The following is a 20,296-nucleotide window of genomic DNA, read 5'->3' on the forward strand; positions in this document are numbered from 1 at the left end:
GTTTCTCACCCGCATCAGCCACCAGCCCTGTATCATCAGCGAAACAAAAACTGACTCACTTCCCAAGCTCTCTCATCCACAACAGACTGCATACTTGCCCCTCTCTCCAAAACTCTTGCATTCACCTCCCTAACAACCCCCATCCATAAACAAATTAAACAACCATGGAGACATCATGCATCCCTGCCGCAAACCTACATTCACTGAGAACCAATCACTTTCCTCTCTTCCTACTTGTACACATGCCTTACCTTCTCGATAAAAACCTTTCACTGCTCCTAGCAACTTGCCTTCCACACCATATATTCTTAATACCTTCCACAGAGCATCTCTATCAACTCTATCATATGCCTTCTCCAGATCTATAAATGCTACATACAAATTCATTTGCTAAGTATTTCTCATATTCTTCAAAGCAAACACCTGATCCACACATCCTCTTCCACTTCTGAAACCACACTGCTCTTCCCCAATCTGATGCTCTGTACATGCTTTCACCCTCTCAATCAATACTCTACCATATAATTTCCCAGGAATACTCGACAAACTTATATCCCTGTAATATGAGCACTCACCTCTATCCCCTTTGCCTTTGTGCAATGGCACTATGCATGCATTCCGCCAAACCTCAGACACCTCATCATGAGTCACACATACATCAAATATCCTTACCAACCAGTCAACAATACGGTCACCCCATTTTTTAATAAATTCCACTGCAATACCATCTAAACCCGCTGCCTTGCTGGATTTCATCTTCCACAAAGCTTTTACTACCTCTTCTCTGTTTACCAAACCCTCTCACTTTGCACACCGCCTCAACCAAAACACCCTATATCTGCCACTCTATCATCTAACACATTCAACAAACCTTCAAAATACTCACTTCATCTTCTCATCATCACCACTACTTGTTATCACCTCCCCATTAGCCCCTTTCACCGATGTTCTCAGGTTTCTCTTATCTAACGCACTTTACCTCATTTCAAAACATATTTTTATTCTCCCTAAAATTTAATGATACTCTCACCCCAACTCTCATTTGCCCTATTTTGCACCTCATGCACCTTTCTCTTGACCTCCTGCCTCTTTCTTTTATACATCTCCCAGTCATTTGCACTATTTCCCTGCAAAAATCATCCAAATGCCTCTCTCTTCTCTTTCACTAATAATCTTACTTCTTCATCCCACCACTCACTACCCTTTCTAATCTGCCCACCTCCAATGCATATCATGCCACAAGCATCTTTTGTGCAAGCCATCACTGCTTCCCTAAATACATCCCATTCCTCCCCCACTCCCCTTACGTCCTTTGCTCTCACCTTTTTCCATTCTGCACTCAGTCTTTCCTGGTACTTCCTCACACAAGTCTCATTCCCAAGCTCACTTGCTCTCACCACACTCTTCACCTCAACGTTCTCTCTTCTTTTCTGTAAACCTCTACATATCTTCACCTTCACCTCCACAAAATAATGATCAGACATCCCTCCAGTTGCACCTCTCAGAACATTAACATCCAAACGTCTCTCTTTCACACGCCTATCAATTAACATGTAATCCAATAACGCTCTCTGGCCATCTCTCCTACTTACATACCTATACTTATGTATATCTTTCTTTTTAAAGCAGGTATTCCCAATCACCAGTCCTTTTTCAGCACATAAATCTACAAGTTCTCCATCATTTCCATTTACAAAACTGAACACCCCATTTACACCAATTATTCCCTCCACTGCCACATTACTCACCTTTACATTCAAATCACCTATCACTATAACCCAGTCTCGTGCATCAAAACTACTAACACACTCACTCAGCTGCTCCCAAAATACTTGCCTCATGATTTCTTCTCATGCCTAGGTGCATAGGCACCAATAATCACCCCTCTCTCTCCATCCACTTTTACTCTTACCCATATCAATCAAGAGTTTACTTTCTTACACTCTATCACATACTCCCACCACTCCTGTTTCAGGAATAGTGCTACTCCTTCCCTTGCTCTTGTACTCTCACCAACCCCTGACTTTACTCCTAAAACATTCCCAAACCACTCTTCCCCTTTACCCTTGAGCTTCATTTCACTCAGAGCCAAAACATCCAGGTTCCTTTCCTCAAACATATTACCTATCTCTCCTTTTTTTCTCATCATGGTTACATCCACACACATTTAGACACCCCAATCTGAGCCTTTGAGGAGAATGAGCACTCCCCGTGTGACTCCTTCAGTTTCCCTTTAGAAAGTTAAAATAAAAGGATGGGAGGGTTTGTAGCCCCCCGCTCTCATCCCCTTTAGTCCACTTCTACAACATGCGAGGAATGCATGAGAAATTTCCACTAGCTTGACCAGTAGGAAAGACTTTTCAGAAAACCAATCCATACCCAATAAAGCACAATCACACATACATGGGCTGGGGACCCAAGTTCTACCATATCAATTCCCCCTAAAAGGCATATGCATGCAACTAATCCATCCTCCAAAAATGAAGAGGAATTGAGGAAATTACGCTAATATGTGAAATTCAACCTTTTTGCAGACTCACCCAAATTACTTAAACTACTCTTGGCAATTCTTCTGCCACTTACAATCACAGCTGTACTACCATCATATAACACAAACTATGAATACAGTCCTCTTAATCAATTAAGACTGATCAATTCTGTGGAATTTTCAAAGTGCTAAAACCTTGTACATTCAGCACTTTTTAGCATGAAAAAGCGATCTCATATTTTGGATTTATCTGAAAGATATCAGATGACTTAAGCTATTAATATAAGATTGATCAGTCAGTTTACCTTAACATTATTTGTCTAACATTTCTTTTGTGCTTTTTTCTTTCCATTGTTATCATACTATTAATATATGACATGTTCTACAATAACATACTGCAACTGTAGGAGTCATGTATTGGGGCATGTATCTTCTTTTAAGTGACAATGCATCAACAAAGTATGACTAATCTTCAGTTGCCAAAGAAGTCTCAAAATTGAGATTTCTGTTGGAGGAGGAATGACATACTTTAAAACTTTTCTTTCTCTTCTGTAGCTTGTTATTCTTTTGAGATTTTAAATTCTATCTAGCTTCCCATATACATGGAACAAAATTATTTATTTTGCTTAAAAACTTTTTAAATTAAAAAGTCCTTCACTCAACCAATAGCTACCAAAACAAACAATACTATTTACAGAATCCTCCAAGTCTCTCCTGTATTTCCTATTAAACCATCGATTCTCAGCAATTCCTGATATATCCAATGAAGTCCAAATTATGCCTTTTCATTATCATCAGATGCTGTACATATGCACTTCTTTTCCAATAACTGCTTAGCTAGCTTTTAAAAACAATTTGGTCTGCTCTAACTACAAATTCACCCTCCCATAAATCTACCACTTTCATTTGATGTCCCTGCTTATATCTCCTTAATCCTTATTATTATGCACTATACCTAACATCTAAATGTTTAAACACTCATATCCACTTACATATTAGCTTCACCCTTTATATCTCTGCCTTTAGAGAAGAATCATTGAATGCTTCCAGTTCATCTGATCCAATGCCTTCCTGCCACATTCACACAATGATATTTCAATTTTAGAAATAACTTCCACAAACTTCACCAGTTTATTAAAGGAAGCTGTGCATTCTTCCTTGCAATCCATGATTCTAGTACAGCAATGGTCAGGAGAGCACATTACAATGCTAAGCTGTGTGTGCACAAGGTGTGGGGTAAAATTTACAACTGCACACAAAACTGGGTCATTAAAAGTTAATTTAAATGCCACACTAACATCTCCAAAAACTAATACAGATGAAACCCTGCCGAAACATTTCTGTAATGTGTACCATTAACTTTACCCACATATGAGAGTATAATTACCAACAGAAACAAATACATCATATCTAAACTGAGGCCTGAGGATAACCCTAATATGGGATCCCATTGCTACCACACACCCTGAAATCGTGATTTCAGGGGATAATCAAGAAAGTGAACCTAAAAAGCTGAGTAACTTTTAAAACCTACCCCTAGGACCACCACGTCCCCTTGGACCCGGACCACTACCCATGGGACACTCCCTAGCAAAGTGTCCCATGCGGTTGCATTTGTAGCACTTAGAGCCTGACATGACACCTCAGGCAATGGAGACTCCACACAACTCTCCTCCTCACACGCTCCTCCTCCACCCTATTTTGAAGAATCTGTAAGGTACAATATTCCATCATCTTTCATGCAAACTTATACATATTAGAGGCTTACATGAACTGAGAATATACTAAAGTGAAACATGGTCAAGTTCCATGCTAAGAAGGGATAGTAAAGTTACTACAGAAGATAATTATGCATTGGCTAGTTAAAATGATCACTGGAGTAAGTTATCTATGCTACGTCCAGGATCAGGGTGAATGAGGGAAGGATGCAAATGTTCAAGAGACACCGAGTATCAAGGGGTACCCAAAAGATATACTTAGGGAGAATATTAGCAAAATTGCATCATCTATCATGACAAATGAGGGTAGGAGGGGTGATCAGAGAAACACCTCCAATCTGAATTTCACTTCTATTATGTTTCGGGAGACAACCTTCATTAAGGACAACATAATAGGAAAAACACAACCTCACGTGTCCTCTGGACTGCCTTTCCTTAAAGGCAATGAGTTGTTTCCTGACCAGCTAGATCTGTTCAATGTATCTCTGCCCCTTTCTCTGCTTGTCCACTTATATGTTGCTACCCTTGCCTATAACCTGGACCAAGGCAAATATCCACAGCTTAAACTGTGAAGAAATGTTTAATGGCTAAGAAAGGCACTACAGAGTTTTCACAAAAGCAGCAAAAAGCAGATGTGGATTTTTGTCTTGTTACAAGCAGTGAAGGTAACATGAGTGTACAATAAGAGAAAGAGGAACATAGCCACTGAGTAGATCCAGTAAAGTTACCTGTAAAGAAACTGTGTTTTTCCCATTTAGTTATCATTCTCTCTGAAGAAGGCTGTGCCAAAATATTAGAGAAGCAGAACTCAGACTGGACATACTGTAACATTACTACCTCTCCTATCCTCACTGACAAATTTCCATGAATGGTCAAGTAAAAAGGCATATTTACATGAAATGAAGGAGCAACACAAGAATATTTACATGTTATACCATTGTGTTACAAAAGTAAATAAATGCTCGGGAACAATGCCTAAAATATCAGTTTGTTCCTCAAAATGATGAGGCAATATAGCCCCCAACAAATGTTTCATCACTCCTATCAGCTAAACAAATTTCTGTCTTTAAAATATATGGCAAAAAATTGGCAGAAACAACCTAAACTTCCCTGAATGCATTCCTTCTGCACAACAGACACCAATTAAAAGCCAATGTAAGGTAAATGTTTACTTCAACTACAGTATGACAGTGAGAGTTATGTTAAATGAAAGACATACACACATTTCGAATACTTTACATCTAATTCGAGCTGTGAGACAACTTTGATCATCAATCTACACTAGCCTACTGGATGTCTCACACATTTGCCAACTGGCAACTTGGAAGTCCAGTATTCTTCATATGCACCTACTTAAAAGTCCAGTATTTGTCAACTGCAACTACACTCATTATAGTGCGGCAGTGAACTATAATTGCCCTGCACAAAAAGCACCATATCAAACTTTCCACAGCCTTTGGCAACTCAGACAAACCACAATCCTAAAGAAGTGAAAATCTGCAACCTCTCAAAGGCTAAGATTCCCCAATTCCAGGCGCATCTTGTGATCGATTTTTCCCATGGCAAGAAGAAAAAGGACTCCCTACTGACTTTGCAATGAACAAATCCCCTCCCCTACTCCTTAGTGCAAAGAACACCAGAAGTACCATAAAACACTGACTAATCTTCCCAAGTACAATCAAGAGAATAACCTTTTACATATTACTAGGTCAGTACAAATACTACATTTAACATGACACCGAAGAAGCGGAACAGTGTGAATGAGGCTGTTATTCATTTGTTTCCAACAGTAACTCACTAAGGTGGAAGAAGCACATACATATCAAAATATGATAATAGTAAATGATTTACTAATCTCCAATCAATAAGTAAATGTACTTTGCATACAGTTGTAAATTACATACAGCACGACATCAAATCATTTTCTGATGAATTCCTGAACTTAATTACCATAACTACTAACATAAAAATTTATTTTTGGGTTATAAAAATATAAACATTCAGGTGCAAGGTTCTTATTATGGCAGGAATTCCATTGCCACTGGGTGCAACATTCACATTTTGGCCATGGCGATTTAAATCTGTTTGCCCTTTCACCAGCTGCACAGTTTTCTCTGAACAATCCTTCATTTATGTTGGCTGAAATGGCACATGCAAGTGAAGCCCAAATCATGGCCATCTCATTAACACACTACATTATTTACATCAATATCGATCACACTTAATCGCTGTATCCTGCATCAGCGAGGCAGCGCTAGGAAACAGATGAAAGAATGGCCCAACCCACTCACATACACATGTATATACATACACGTCCACACACACAAATATACATACCTATACATCTCAATGCATACATATATATACACACAGACATATACATATAAACTTTTTTTTTTTTTTTTGCTTTGTCGCTGTCTCCCGCGTTTGCGAGGTAGCGCAAGGAAACAGATGAAAGAAATGGCCCAACCCACCCCCATACACATGTATGTACATACGTCCACACACGCAAATATACATACCTACACAGCTTTCCATGGTTTACCCCAGACGCTTCACATGCCCTGGTTCAATCGATTGACAGCACGTCGACCCCAGTATACCACATCGTTCCAATTCACTCTATTCCTTGCATGCCTTTCACCCTCCTGCATGTTCAGGACCCGATCACTCAAAATCTTTTTCACTCCATCTTTCTACCTCCAATTTGGTCTCCCACTTCTCCTCAATCTCTGACACATATTTCCTCTTGGTCAATCTTTCCTCACTCATTCTCTCCATGTGACCAAACCATTTCAAAACACCCTCTTCTGCTCTCTCAACCACACACTTTTTATTACCACACATCTCTCTTACCCTTACATTACTTACTCGGGAAGGGAGCGGGGGGCTGGAAATCCTCCCCTCTCGTTTTTTTTTTTTTTTTTCCCAAAAGAAGGAACAGAGAAGGGGGCCAGGTGAGGGTATTCCCTCAAAGGCCCAGTCCTCTGTTCTTAACGCTACCTCGCTATCGCGGGAAATGGCGAATAGTATGAAAAAAAAAATATATATATATATATATATATATATATATATATATATATATATATATATATATACCCTGGGGATAGGGGAGAAAGAATACTTCCCACGTATTCCCTGCGTGTCGTAGAAGGCGACTAAAAGGGAACGGAGCGGGGGGCTGGAAATCCTCCCCTCTCATTTTTTTTTTTTAATTTTCCAAAAGAAAAGAGAGCCAGGTGAGGATATTCCCTCAAAGGCCCAGTCCTCTGTTCTTAATGCTACCTCGCTATCGCGGGAAATGGCGAATAGTATGAAAAAAAAAAGAAAAAGAAAAAAGGTATAAGTTTGATGAGTTGTACTGGAGGGTTCTGACTGAGAAGGTGAAGACATGCACAGAGCATCAGACTGGGAGGAGCAGTGTACGTTCAAAAGTGGTAGATGATGTGAGGATCAGAAGTCTGTTTCAAAAATGTATGTGAAAAATACTTAGGAAAACTGATGGATTTCTATGAGGTATTTATGGATCTGGAGAAGGCATATGATACGGTTGATGAGATGCTTTGTGGAAGGTCTTAAGAATATCCAGTGGGAGGAAAGCTGCTAGAAGCATGTGGGAAGTTTTTTATGGGTGTAAAACTTGTGTTAGAGTAGGGAGAGAAGAAAGTGAATGGTTCAACGAATAGGTTGGTCTACAGCAGGGGTGTGTGATGTCACCATGGTAATTCAACTCGTTCATGGATGGGATCTGGGGAGGTAAATGCAGGAGTCTTGGCAAGAGGGTTGAGTATGCAGTCTGTGGGGGATAAAAATCTCTGGGAAATATGTCAGCTGTTGTTTGCTAATGATACAGAACTAGTGCCAGATTCGAGAAAGAAACTGCATAAGTTGGTGAACGAGCATGGAAGGGCTTGTGAAAAGAAAAAGTTGCGAGTGAATATGAATAAGAGCATGATTATTAGGTGCAGCAAGGTTGGGGGACACATTAGTTGGGGTGTGAGTCTGAATGGAGAAAAATTGGAGGAAGTGAACCGTCTCAGATACCTGTATGGGGCATGGCAAAAAATGGAACCATGGAAGCAGAACAGATTCATAGGGTGGGAAAATGGGGGAGATGGTTTTGGGAGCAGTGAAGAATGTATGGAAAGAGTGAATGTTTTTGGGAGGGCAAAACCGGATATATGTGAAGGAATAGTAGTCCCGATAATATTACAAGGATGCAATGCATGGGCTTTAGATTAAGCTTTGCAGAGAAGGTTAGATGTGTTACAAATGAAATGTTTCATGACAATGTGTGGTAAAAGGTGGTTTGATCTGTTAAGTAATAAAAGGGTAAGAGAGAGGGTAAAAAGAAGAAAGGGGAAACCAACTGGAAATGGAAGGATGAAGTGATAAAGACTGAACAAATTGGGCCCAAAATGCAAAAGGGTGAAAGGCTTGCATGGGATACAGTGAAATGGAATAATGTGGTACAGTGGGATTGACATGCTATCAATAGACTGTGCCATAGCATGTGAAGCATCTGGGATAAACCATGGAAAGGTTTGTGGAGCCTTGTTGTGGATAGGGAGCTGCAGTTTCGGTGCATTACACATGACAGCTAGATAATGAATGTGAGAGGACGCAACCTTTCTCAGTTCCTGAAGCTTCCTTGCTAAAGCGGGAAATAGCGACAATGTACAAAAAGATAAATAAACCATCAATATTTCTTGATGTTTCTGGTATCTGTTTACACCTGACAGTTGTCCTCAAACTTTTCCAGTTCATACATTCAAATTTCCTTTCTCCCATTCTTTATAGTAGGATATAACTTAATGCTGAGGAGACTTGGAGAAAATTAGGGGTCTCAGATAGCAAAGAAGATTTTAAGGCATCTGTAACTATCTACTCATGAATGGGGTTGCTGCATGAGCCTAGCTTGGTGCATTACACATGACAGCTAGATAATGGATGTGAGAGGACGCAACCTTTCTTAGTTCCTGAAGCTTCCCAGCTAAAGCGGGAAATAGTGACAATGTACAATAGATGAATAAACCATCAATATTTCTTGATGTTTCTGGCATCTGTTTACACTGGACGGTTCCTCTTAAACTTTTCTTGTTCATACATTCAAATTTCCTTTCTCCCATTCTTTGCAGTAGGATATGAATTAATGCTGAGGAGACTTAGAGAAAATTAAGGGTCTCAGAAAGCAAAGAAGATTTTAAAGCATCTGTAACTATTTACTCGAGAATGGGGTTGCTGCAGAGCCTAGCTTGGCATCTGATTTATTCATATTAGCTGACTGCATTATTGTTTCTCCAGGTTCAGAGACACTGGACACTCACTAGCTTATTCTTCAGGTTTAAATATTGCAGGTAATGAAACAAACAAAAGAGAACAAAAATGAAGAGAGCTTACACAAAGTTATGCCTACATTATGGATTACAATTTGTAAATGCAAGTAAAAATCTCTCAAAACTGATTAAATGACTTTTCTAACCAAGAAACAAGTCACAGCAAACCCTACCTACTTTAAAACTTACCTATCTTAGCCAAACCTAATCAAACATAGATGAATTTTCACCTAAGTAGAAATACAAAATTATATATTACTATTATACTCGATCGCTGTTTCCCGCATCAGCAAGTAGCGCCAGTAAACAAAAAGACCCATCCATTCATATATGAACATACATTCATACACACACATACATATATACATACATACACATGTAAACATTCACACTCACCTTCATCCATTCCCAGGGCCACCTTGCCACACTGTTATCCATAATTTGAGACAAAATGTTCAAACCAACACATGTTTTTCAATTCCTGTTGGCAACCCTTGAAAGGTCAATTATTTTGTAAAGAAGTAAAACCGCTGCTGTCTACAAATTGAGATGAAATATTCAAACCAACATGTTTTTCATTTTCAGCTGGCAACCCTTGAACATCAGAGAAAACAGAAAAACTACGATGTCAAAATGTTTCAAATCGTGTGTGCACCGTGCAACATCAATTAGTGTAGTATTTATTTACTTACATGTATTAGTATTTCCTCAATGTAAAACATTTACAAATACGTAAAATATTAGAAAGTGTGCCAAAATTCCAGTGAAGTAAGCATGGGCACGGATATATGTGTCTGTGTGTCAACCTCACAATTACCACTATTGTGTGCGTATGTGCTACTCTCGCTATTTGAGAATTCCTGCAACCTGCATGGTTTGTGTTTGAAAATACGGCATCCAAACATACAGCAACATCTTCTACCCTAAAACCAGCAGTTAGATAGAAGAGAACCCCTCTGACCTTAGAAACAAAGCTAGAAATCTGATGACAAGCTGATGCTGGTGAGGGAGCATCAGCGTGGTAGAAAGTTTGCCAAAACTTCAGTGAGGGTTAGTAGGTGGAGTAAACATGGGTCCTGGGTGGTACATGCCACATTCTCACCAGCAGATAAGTCTCAAAGTTACTCCCATTGTGTGTGGGTCTTTTCAATCTGGTTACACCTGCTAAAGTAAATTTCCTGCAAACCACTGTATCCGTGATTGTTGACAAGGCAACCAAACCTCTACCACCTTCTCCTACCCCAGAACTATCAGTTAAATGGCAAAGAACCTCTTTGACTTTAGAAACAAAGATAGAAATCTTACATGTTAGATCTGGTGAGGGAACATCAGCACTTGGACATGCAAGGAGAATAAAAAAATCCACGTGAAGATGAATGCATGGAAAACTCGGAGGAGTGTGGTCCACTCTACTCCACTATCTGCTAGGGAAAAACACTTATGGGGATGATGGACAAAATGCATGGTGAAAAAAAAAGCAGCTTAAGTTACCTTCAACTCATGTCTAATGCTCCACAGATTTATGGGCATTTATGTAAAAAAGACAACGTAGCAAAGCCAGCACTATTTCAAGCAAGTAAAGGATGGCTAGATAAATCCACCTGAAGTCAAAAGCTATATAACATGAAGATAACATGAGAATCCACCAGTACTGACCACAAAGTTGCTGCACAAACACCTTTTTTCTCTATGTTAATTGGTTTACTATGAGCTATTTCTCTGTGTGAGGTTCTTGCAGAACATAAACCCTGCTTAAAGCATGGGATGGGCAATTTCTTAAGTAGTTTCATTTAAAAAAGATTTTTTTCAATTCCAAAATGACCGTTTCCCTAAGCATTTCAGATATGTTTAGTGTACATTGCCAGGAATGATTTAATGTGAATCAATCATGCAATCTGCCATAAGGTGATCAGGATATTTCTAAAGAAGGATGTTTATGAGCAACCACTCCATAACATTCAAGTGTAACATTTTTCTTTCCCAATACTAATAATGATGAAAAATTAAAAGGGTATGAAAAATTAAATTATTTTTTTTTATTATACTTTGTCGCTGTCTCCCGCGTTTGCGAGGTAGCGCAAGGAAACAGACGAAGGAAATGGCCCAACCCACCCCCATACACATGTATATACATACGTCCACACACGCAAATATACATACCTGCACAGCTTTCCATGGTTTACCCCAGACGCTTCACATGCCTTGATTCAATCCACTGACAGCACGTCAACCCCGGTATACCACATCGCTCCAATTCACTCTATTCCTTGCCCTCCTTTCACCCTCCTGCATGTTCAGGCCCCAATCACACAAAATCTTTTTCACTCCATCTTTCCACCTCCAATTTGGTCTCCCTCTTCTCCTCGTTCCCTCCACCTCCGACACATATATCCTCTTGGTCAATCTTTCCTCACTCATCCTCTCCATGTGCCCAAACCACTTCAAAACACCCTCTTCTGCTCTCTCAACCCACTCTTTTTATTTCCACACATCTCTCTTACCCTTACGTTACTCACTCGATCAAACCACCTCACACCACACATTGTCCTCAAACATCTCATTTCCAGCACATCCATCCTCCTGCGCACAACTCTATCCATAGCCCACGCCTCGCAACCATACAACATTGTTGGAACCACTATTCCTTCAAACATACCCATTTTTGCTTTCCGAGATAATGTTCTCGACTTCCACACATTCTTCAAGGCCCCCAGAATTTTCGCCCCCTCCCCCACCCTATGATCCACTTCCGCTTCCATGGTTCCATCCGCTGCCAGATCCACTCCCAGATATCTAAAACACTTCACTTCCTCCAGTTTTTCTCCATTCAAACTCACCTCCCAATTGACTTGACCCTCAACCCTACTGTACCTAATAACCTTGCTCTTATTCACATTTACTCTTAACTTTCTTCTTCCACACACTTTACCAAACTCAGTCACCAGCTTCTGCAGTTTCTCACCTGAATCAGCCACCAGCGCTGTATCATCAGCGAACAACAACTGACTCACTTCCCAAGCTCTCTCATCCCCAACAGACTTCATACTTGCCCCTCTTTCCAAAACTCTAGCATTTACCTCCCTAACAACCCCATCCATAAACAAATTAAACAACCATGGAGACATCACACACCCCTGCCGCAAACCTACATTCACTGAGAACCAATCACTTTCCTCTCTTCCTACACGTACACATGCCTTACATCCTCGATAAAAACTTTTCACTGCTTCTAACAACTTGCCTCCCACACCATATATTCTTAATACCTTCCACAGAGCATCTCTATCAACTCTATCATATGCCTTCTCCAGATCCATAAATACCTCTATCTATAGCACCACCATGTTGCCAACTCATGAACACCTGTTAAAAAACATGTATGCTATCTTTACATATCTATACATGTGCAGTATAAAGTGTTATGGGACTACTGCTTAAGGCTGCAATGAAAGTGAAGTCAACTTTGGCAAGGCTGTGTAATCACTATAAATAAGTGCAGTCTCATCAAAGAACTTCTCACTCCATAAGTCTAAACTTCCCTTAGCATTCCTGCTACTAGAAGCAGCACAGAAGAAACCTTTAGAAATGTCCTGGGTAACAACAGGACTTTCACAGAAAATAGTCCATGGATAATCATTGAAAAAAGAATGTGCATTCAAATATTTGACACATGTTAATAGTAATGAACAAACTGTAACGGGCACAAAAAGTTACTGCGCTGGATGCAGGAATACTGAACAGCTTGGTGTTATCAACTGATAAGCAATCATGAAAAAAAAAAACAATGTTATTCTACATTACAATACATAACATACACAGCACATCTTGAAACTCTAACTCTCAATAACTGTAAAAAGAGAGAGAAAAAAAGAGTGAATCACTTAAATGGGTGGAACCCACCCACAATGTGGTGGAAACACCTGATGGGACCCTGGTGCCATTTTCTGGTTATAAGTTTGGCAAACCAAGCAGAATGCAACAACTTTTTTGACAGCTGTGGATTACAGTAGTATCTTGCATTGAGACAGAACATTGTGTATTATGACATTTAGCTGTAATTCGCAGCCAAGGTTTAAGGATTAAGGACTCTCTTAACCTTTGACACAGCAATTCCACAAGAGAGATACCAAAAGATTCATTTCAAAAATTCATTAATTTCCAGTAAAATCAAAGCTAACATATTTATTAATGTACAGTAACAGAAATTACAAAATTGCATTGACATACAGTATCGACACATGAAACAGCACTTGACCAGCTGGTGTCATGCCCCATTATATCCTACAATAGCAACATAAATGCAGTACTTTAAATATTTAACCAGCTCAATTTTTTCATATACGAGAATGGTACTGTATTTACCACCACAATAAAACTAGAAGTACTGGTACATACATACTTATTCTTTTTTTTTTTTTTATTATACTTTGTCGCTGTCTCCCGCGTTTGCGAGGTAGCGCAAGGAAACAGACGAAAGAAATGGCCCAACCCCCCCCCCACCATACACATGTATATACATACGTCCACACACGCAAATATACATACCTACACAGCTTTCCATGGTTTACCCCAGACGCTTCACATGCCTTGATTCAATCCACTGACAGCACGTCAACCCCGGTATACCACATCGCTCCAATTCACTCTATTCCTTGCCCTCCTTTCACCCTCCTGCATGTTCAGGCCCCGATCACACAAAATCTTTTTCACTCCATCTTTCCACCTCCAATTTGGTCTCCCTCTTCTCCTCGTTCCCTCCACCTCCGACACACATATTCTCTTGGTCAATCTTTCCTCACTCATTCTCTCCATGTGCCCAAACCACTTCAAAACACCCTCTTCTGCTCTCTCAACCACGCTCTTTTTATTTCCACACATCTCTCTTACCCTTACGTTACTCACTCGATCAAACCACCTCACACCACACATTGTCCTCAAACATCTCATTTCCAGCACATCCATCCTCCTGCGCACAACTCTATCCATAGCCCACGCCTCGCAACCATACAACATTGTTGGAACCACGATTCCTTCAAACATACCCATTTTTGCTTTCCGAGATAATGTTCTCGACCTCCACACATTCTTCAAGGCCCCCAGAATTTTCGCCCCCTCCCCCACCCTATGATCCACTTCCGCTTCCATGGTTCCATCCGCTGCCAGATCCACTCCCAGATATCTAAAACACTTCACTTCCTCCAGTTTTTCTCCATTCAAACTCACCTCCCAATTGACTTGACCCTCAACCCTACTGTACCTAATAACCTTGCTCTTATTCACATTTACTCTTAACTTTCTTCTTCCACACACTTTACCAAACTCAGTCACCAGCTTCTGCAGTTTCTCACATGAATCAGCCACCAGCGCTGTATCATCAGCGAACAACAACTGACTCACTTCCCAAGCTCTCTCATCCCCAACAGACTTCATACTTGCCCCTCTTTCCAAAACTCTTGCATTACCTCCCTAACAACCCCATCCATAAACAAATTAAACAACCATGGAGACATCACACACCCCTGCCGCAAACCTACATTCACTGAGAACCAATCACTTTCCTCTCTTCCTACACGTACACATGCCTTACATCCTCGATAAAAACTTTTCACTGCTTCTAACAACTTTTCTCCCACACCATATATTCTTAATACCTTCCACAGAGCATCTCTATCAACTCTATCATATGCCTTCTCCAGATCCATAAATACCTCTATCTATAGCACCACCATGTTGCCAACTCATGAACACCTGTTAAAAAACATGTATGCTATCTTTACATATCTATACATGTGCAGTATAAAGTGTTATGGGACTACTGCTTAAGGCTGCAATGAAAGTGAAGTCAACTTTGGCAAGGCTGTGTAATCACTATAAATAAGTGCAGTCTCATCAAAGAACTTCTCACTCCATAAGTCTAAACTTCCCTTAGCATTCCTGCTACTAGAAGCAGCACAGAAGAAACCTTTAGAAATGTCCTGGGTAACAACAGGACTTTCACAGAAAATAGTCCATGGATAATCATTGAAAAAAGAATGTGCATTCAAATATTTGACACATGTTAATAGTAATGAACAAACTGTAACGGGCACAAAAAGTTACTGCGCTGGATGCAGGAATACTGAACAGCTTGGTGTTATCAACTGATAAGCAATCATGAAAAAAAAAAACAATGTTATTCTACATTACAATACATAACATACACAAGCACATCTTGAAACTCTAACTCTCAATAACTGTAAAAAGAGAGAGAAAAAAGAGTGAATCACTTAAATGGGTGGAACCCACCCACAATGTGGTGGAAACACCTGATGGGACCCTGGTGCCATTTTCTGGTTATAAGTTTGGCAAACCAAGCAGAATGCAACAACTTTTTTGACAGCTGTGGATTACAGTAGTATCTTGCATTGAGACAGAACATTGTGTATTATGACATTTAGCTGTAATTCGCAGCCAAGGTTTAAGGATTAAGGACTCTCTTAACCTTTGACACAGCAATTCCACAAGAGAGATACCAAAAGATTCATTTCAAAAATTCATTAATTTCCAGTAAAATCAAAGCTAACATATTTATTAATGTACAGTAACAGAAATTACAAAATTGCATTGACATACAGTACGACACATGAAACAGCACTGACCAGCTGGTGTCATGCCCCATTATATCCTACAATAGCAACATAAATGCAGTACTTTAAATATTTAACCAGCTCAATTTTTTCATATACGAGAATGGTACTGTATTTACCACCACAATAAAACTAGAAGTACTGGTACATACATACTTATTCTTTTTTTTTTTTTTATTATACTTTGTCGCTGTCTCCCGCGTTTGCGAGGTAGCGCAAGGAAACAGACGAAAGAAATGGCCCAACCCCCCCCCACATACACATGTATATACATACGTCCACACACGCAAATATACATACCTACACAGCTTTCCATGGTTTACCCCAGACGCTTCACATGCCTTGATTCAATCCACTGACAGCACGTCAACCCCGGTATACCACATCGCTCCAATTCACTCTATTCCTTGCCCTCCTTTCACCCTCCTGCATGTTCAGGCCCCGATCACACAAAATCTTTTTCACTCCATCTTTCCACCTCCAATTTGGTCTCCCTCTTCTCCTCGTTCCCTCCACCTCCGACACATATATCCTCTTGGTCAATCTTTCCTCACTCATTCTCTCCATGTGCCCAAACCACTTCAAAACACCCTCTTCTGCTCTCTCAACCACGCTCTTTTTATTTCCACACATCTCTCTTACCCTTACGTTACTCACTCGATCAAACCACCTCACACCACACATTGTCCTCAAACATCTCATTTCCAGCACATCCATCCTCCTGCGCACAACTCTATCCATAGCCCACGCCTCGCAACCATACAACATTGTTGGAACCACTATTCCTTCAAACATACCCATTTTTGCTTTCCGAGATAATGTTCTCGACTTCCACACATTCTTCAAGGCCCCCAGAATTTTCGCCCCCTCCCCCACCCTATGATCCACTTCCGCTTCCATGGTTCCATCCGCTGCCAGATCCACTCCCAGATATCTAAAACACTTCACTTCCTCCAGTTTTTCTCCATTCAAACTCACCTCCCAATTGACTTGACCCTCAACCCTACTGTACCTAATAACCTTGCTCTTATTCACATTTACTCTTAACTTTCTTCTTCCACACACTTTACCAAACTCAGTCACCAGCTTCTGCAGTTTCTCACATGAATCAGCCACCAGCGCTGTATCATCAGCGAACAACAACTGACTCACTTCCCAAGCTCTCTCATCCCCAACAGACTTCATACTTGCCCCTCTTTCCAAAACTCTTGCATTCACCTCCCTAACAACCCCATCCATAAACAAATTAAACAACCATGGAGACATCACACACCCCTGCCGCAAACCTACATTCACTGAGAACCAATCACTTTCCTCTCTTCCTACACGTACACATGCCTTACATCCTCGATAAAAACTTTTCACTGCTTCTAACAACTTTCCTCCCACACCATATATTCTTAATACCTTCCACAGAGCATCTCTATCAACTCTATCATATGCCTTCTCCAGATCCATAAATGCTACATACAAATCCATTTGCTTTTCTAAGTATTTCTCACATACATTCTTCAAAGCAAACACCTGATCCACACATCCTCTACCACTTCTGAAACCACACTGCTCTTCCCCAATCTGATGCTCTGTACATGCCTTCACCCTCTCAATCAATACCCTCCCATATAATTTACCAGGAATACTCAACAGACTTATACCTCTGTAATTTGAGCACTCACTCTTATCCCCTTTGCCTTTCTACAATGGCACTATGCACGCATTCTGCCAATCCTCAGGCACCTCACCATGAGTCATACATACATTAAATAACCTTACCAACCAGTCAACAATACAGTCACCCCCTTTTTTAATAAATTCCACTGCAATGCCATCCAAACCTGCTGCCTTGCCGGCTTTCATCTTCCGCAAAGCTTTTACTACCTCTTCTCTGTTTACCAAATCATTTTCCCTAACCCTCTCACATTGCACACCACCTCGACCAAAACACCCTATATCTGCCACTCTATCATCAAACACATTCAACAAACCTTCAAAATACTCACTCCATCTCCTTCTCACGTCACCACTACTTGTTATCACCTCCCCATTTGCGCCCTTCACTGAAGTTCCCATTTGCTCCCTTGTCTTACGCACTTTATTTACCTCCTTCCAGAACACCTTTTTATTCTCCCTAAAATTTAATGATACTCTCTCACCCCAACTCTCATTTGCCCTCTTTTTCACCTCTTGCACCTTTCTCTTGACCTCCTGTCTCTTTCTCTTATACATCTCCCACTCAATTGCATTTTTTCCCTGCAAAAATCGTCCAAATGCCTCTCTCTTCTCTTTCACTAATAATCTTACTTCTTCATCCCACCACTCACTACCTTTTCTAATCAACCCACCTCCCACTCTTCTCATGCCACAAGCATCTTTTGCGCAATCCATCACAGCTTCCCTAAATACATCCCATTCCTCCCACATTCCCCTTACTTCCATTGTTCTCACCTTTTTCCATTCTGTACTCAGTCTCTCCTGGTACTTCCTCACACAAGTCTCCTTTCCAAGCTCACTTACTCTCACCACCCTCTTCACCCCACCATTCACTCTTCTTTTCTGAAAACCCATACAAATCTTCACCTCAGCTTCCACAAGATAATGGTCAGACATCCCTCCAGTTGCACCTCTCAGCACATTAACATCCAAAAGTCTCTCTTTCGCGCGCCTGTCAATTAACACGTAATCCAATAACGCTCTCTGGCCATCTCTCCTACTTACATACGTATACTTATGTATATCTCGCTTTTTAAGCCAGGTATTCCCAATCACCAGTCCTTTTTCAGCACATAAATCTACAAGCTCTTCACCATTTCCATTTACAACACTGAACACCCCATGTATACCAATTATTCCCTCAACTGCCACATTACTCACCTTTGCATTCAAATCACCCATCACTATATATATATATATATATATATATATATATATATATTTCTTTCAAACTATTCGCCATTTCCCGCATTAGCAAGGTAGCATTAAGAACAGAGGACTGGGCCTCTAAGGGAATATCCTCACCTAGCCCCCTTCTCTGTTCCTTCTTTTGGAAAGTTGAAAAAGAAAAAAAAACAAGAGGGAAGGATTTCCAGCGCCCCGCTCCCTCCCCTTTTAGTCGCCTTCTACGACACAGGGACTACGACACGCAGGGAATACGTGGGAAGTATTCTTTCTCCCCTATCCCCAGGGATGAAATATATATATATATATATATATATATATATATATATATATATATATATATATATATATATATATATATATATATATATGTTAGCGAGAGATTGTATGTGGTTCAGGAGATGTGCGTATCCCGGCCCCAGATGGATGGGTCAGTGGAAAGGAAAAGTTGTCGCAACAAGATTTGGTAAGAGAAAAATTCGACGAAAGATTAAAGAAAAAATGAAATATTAAAAGCAGTCACTTGTCTGTTATGGTAAGACACGATATACATAAAAAAAAAATCTGTCTGGTATATATGGTAACACGGTATACATAAAAAAAATCTATCTGGTCTATTATGGCAACACAAGTACTTATATATGAAAAGTCAGCGTGGTTACCATGGTAACGTACGCTCAGGGTTCACACCAAGATACGTGTTCAACTTGGATGTGAATTTTTCATTTCTGGCTAATTCCCAGGGGAGGCCGACGCTGCCAGCTCTCCTCAGGAGACACCAGCGCAGGAGTCGAGTCTACTCATAATTTCATACATTTTCCTGCTTCCTGTACACTTCTCCTTGGCTGTCGGAGTTTAGAAATGTGTCGCGTAGTCCCTCGAATGTGATAGACATAAACTGCGTTCTTTGATACATACATACCTACAACCAGACTATATATTTTACAAATAAGGTAAAGTATGTTAAGGTATGTTATATAATTTGAAAAGCCTAGCCTAGCATAGCAGAGTAGTTGAAAGTAACACCGTAAATGTGTGTAGAGAGAAACTTTCTGGTCATAAGTCGACGACTGATCTTATTTCATCTTGCATAGTTACCATGACTACTATCCTTGGTTGATGTCTGTGTTTCCTGTAATGCTTTCTCCTGACCTAACCCCTTGTACTTCTGATCTCTTTACTGCCACAAACAGCCATGTGCCCAAACATGGAGAGGATGAGTGAGGAAAAATT

General features: G+C 40.3%; 1 protein-coding gene across 8 annotated transcripts in view; it reads right to left on the reverse strand.

The window, feature by feature from the left end:
• Positions 1–20,296, reverse strand: part of CNBP (CCHC-type zinc finger nucleic acid binding protein) — a 439,472-nt gene that overhangs the window by 405,588 nt on the left and 13,588 nt on the right. For all 8 annotated transcript variants that reach the window (XM_071673026.1, XM_071673027.1, XM_071673025.1 and 5 more), the window contains exon 2: positions 4,023–4,198. In XM_071673026.1, coding sequence (XP_071529127.1) covers positions 4,023–4,125 — 103 coding nt within the window. In that variant the 5' untranslated portion in view covers positions 4,126–4,198. The remainder of the gene's footprint in view (positions 1–4,022; positions 4,199–20,296) is intronic.

The sequence above is a fragment of the Panulirus ornatus genome, chromosome 18, assembly GCF_036320965.1.
Source record: "Panulirus ornatus isolate Po-2019 chromosome 18, ASM3632096v1, whole genome shotgun sequence".
Taxonomy (NCBI): domain Eukaryota; kingdom Metazoa; phylum Arthropoda; class Malacostraca; order Decapoda; family Palinuridae; genus Panulirus; species Panulirus ornatus.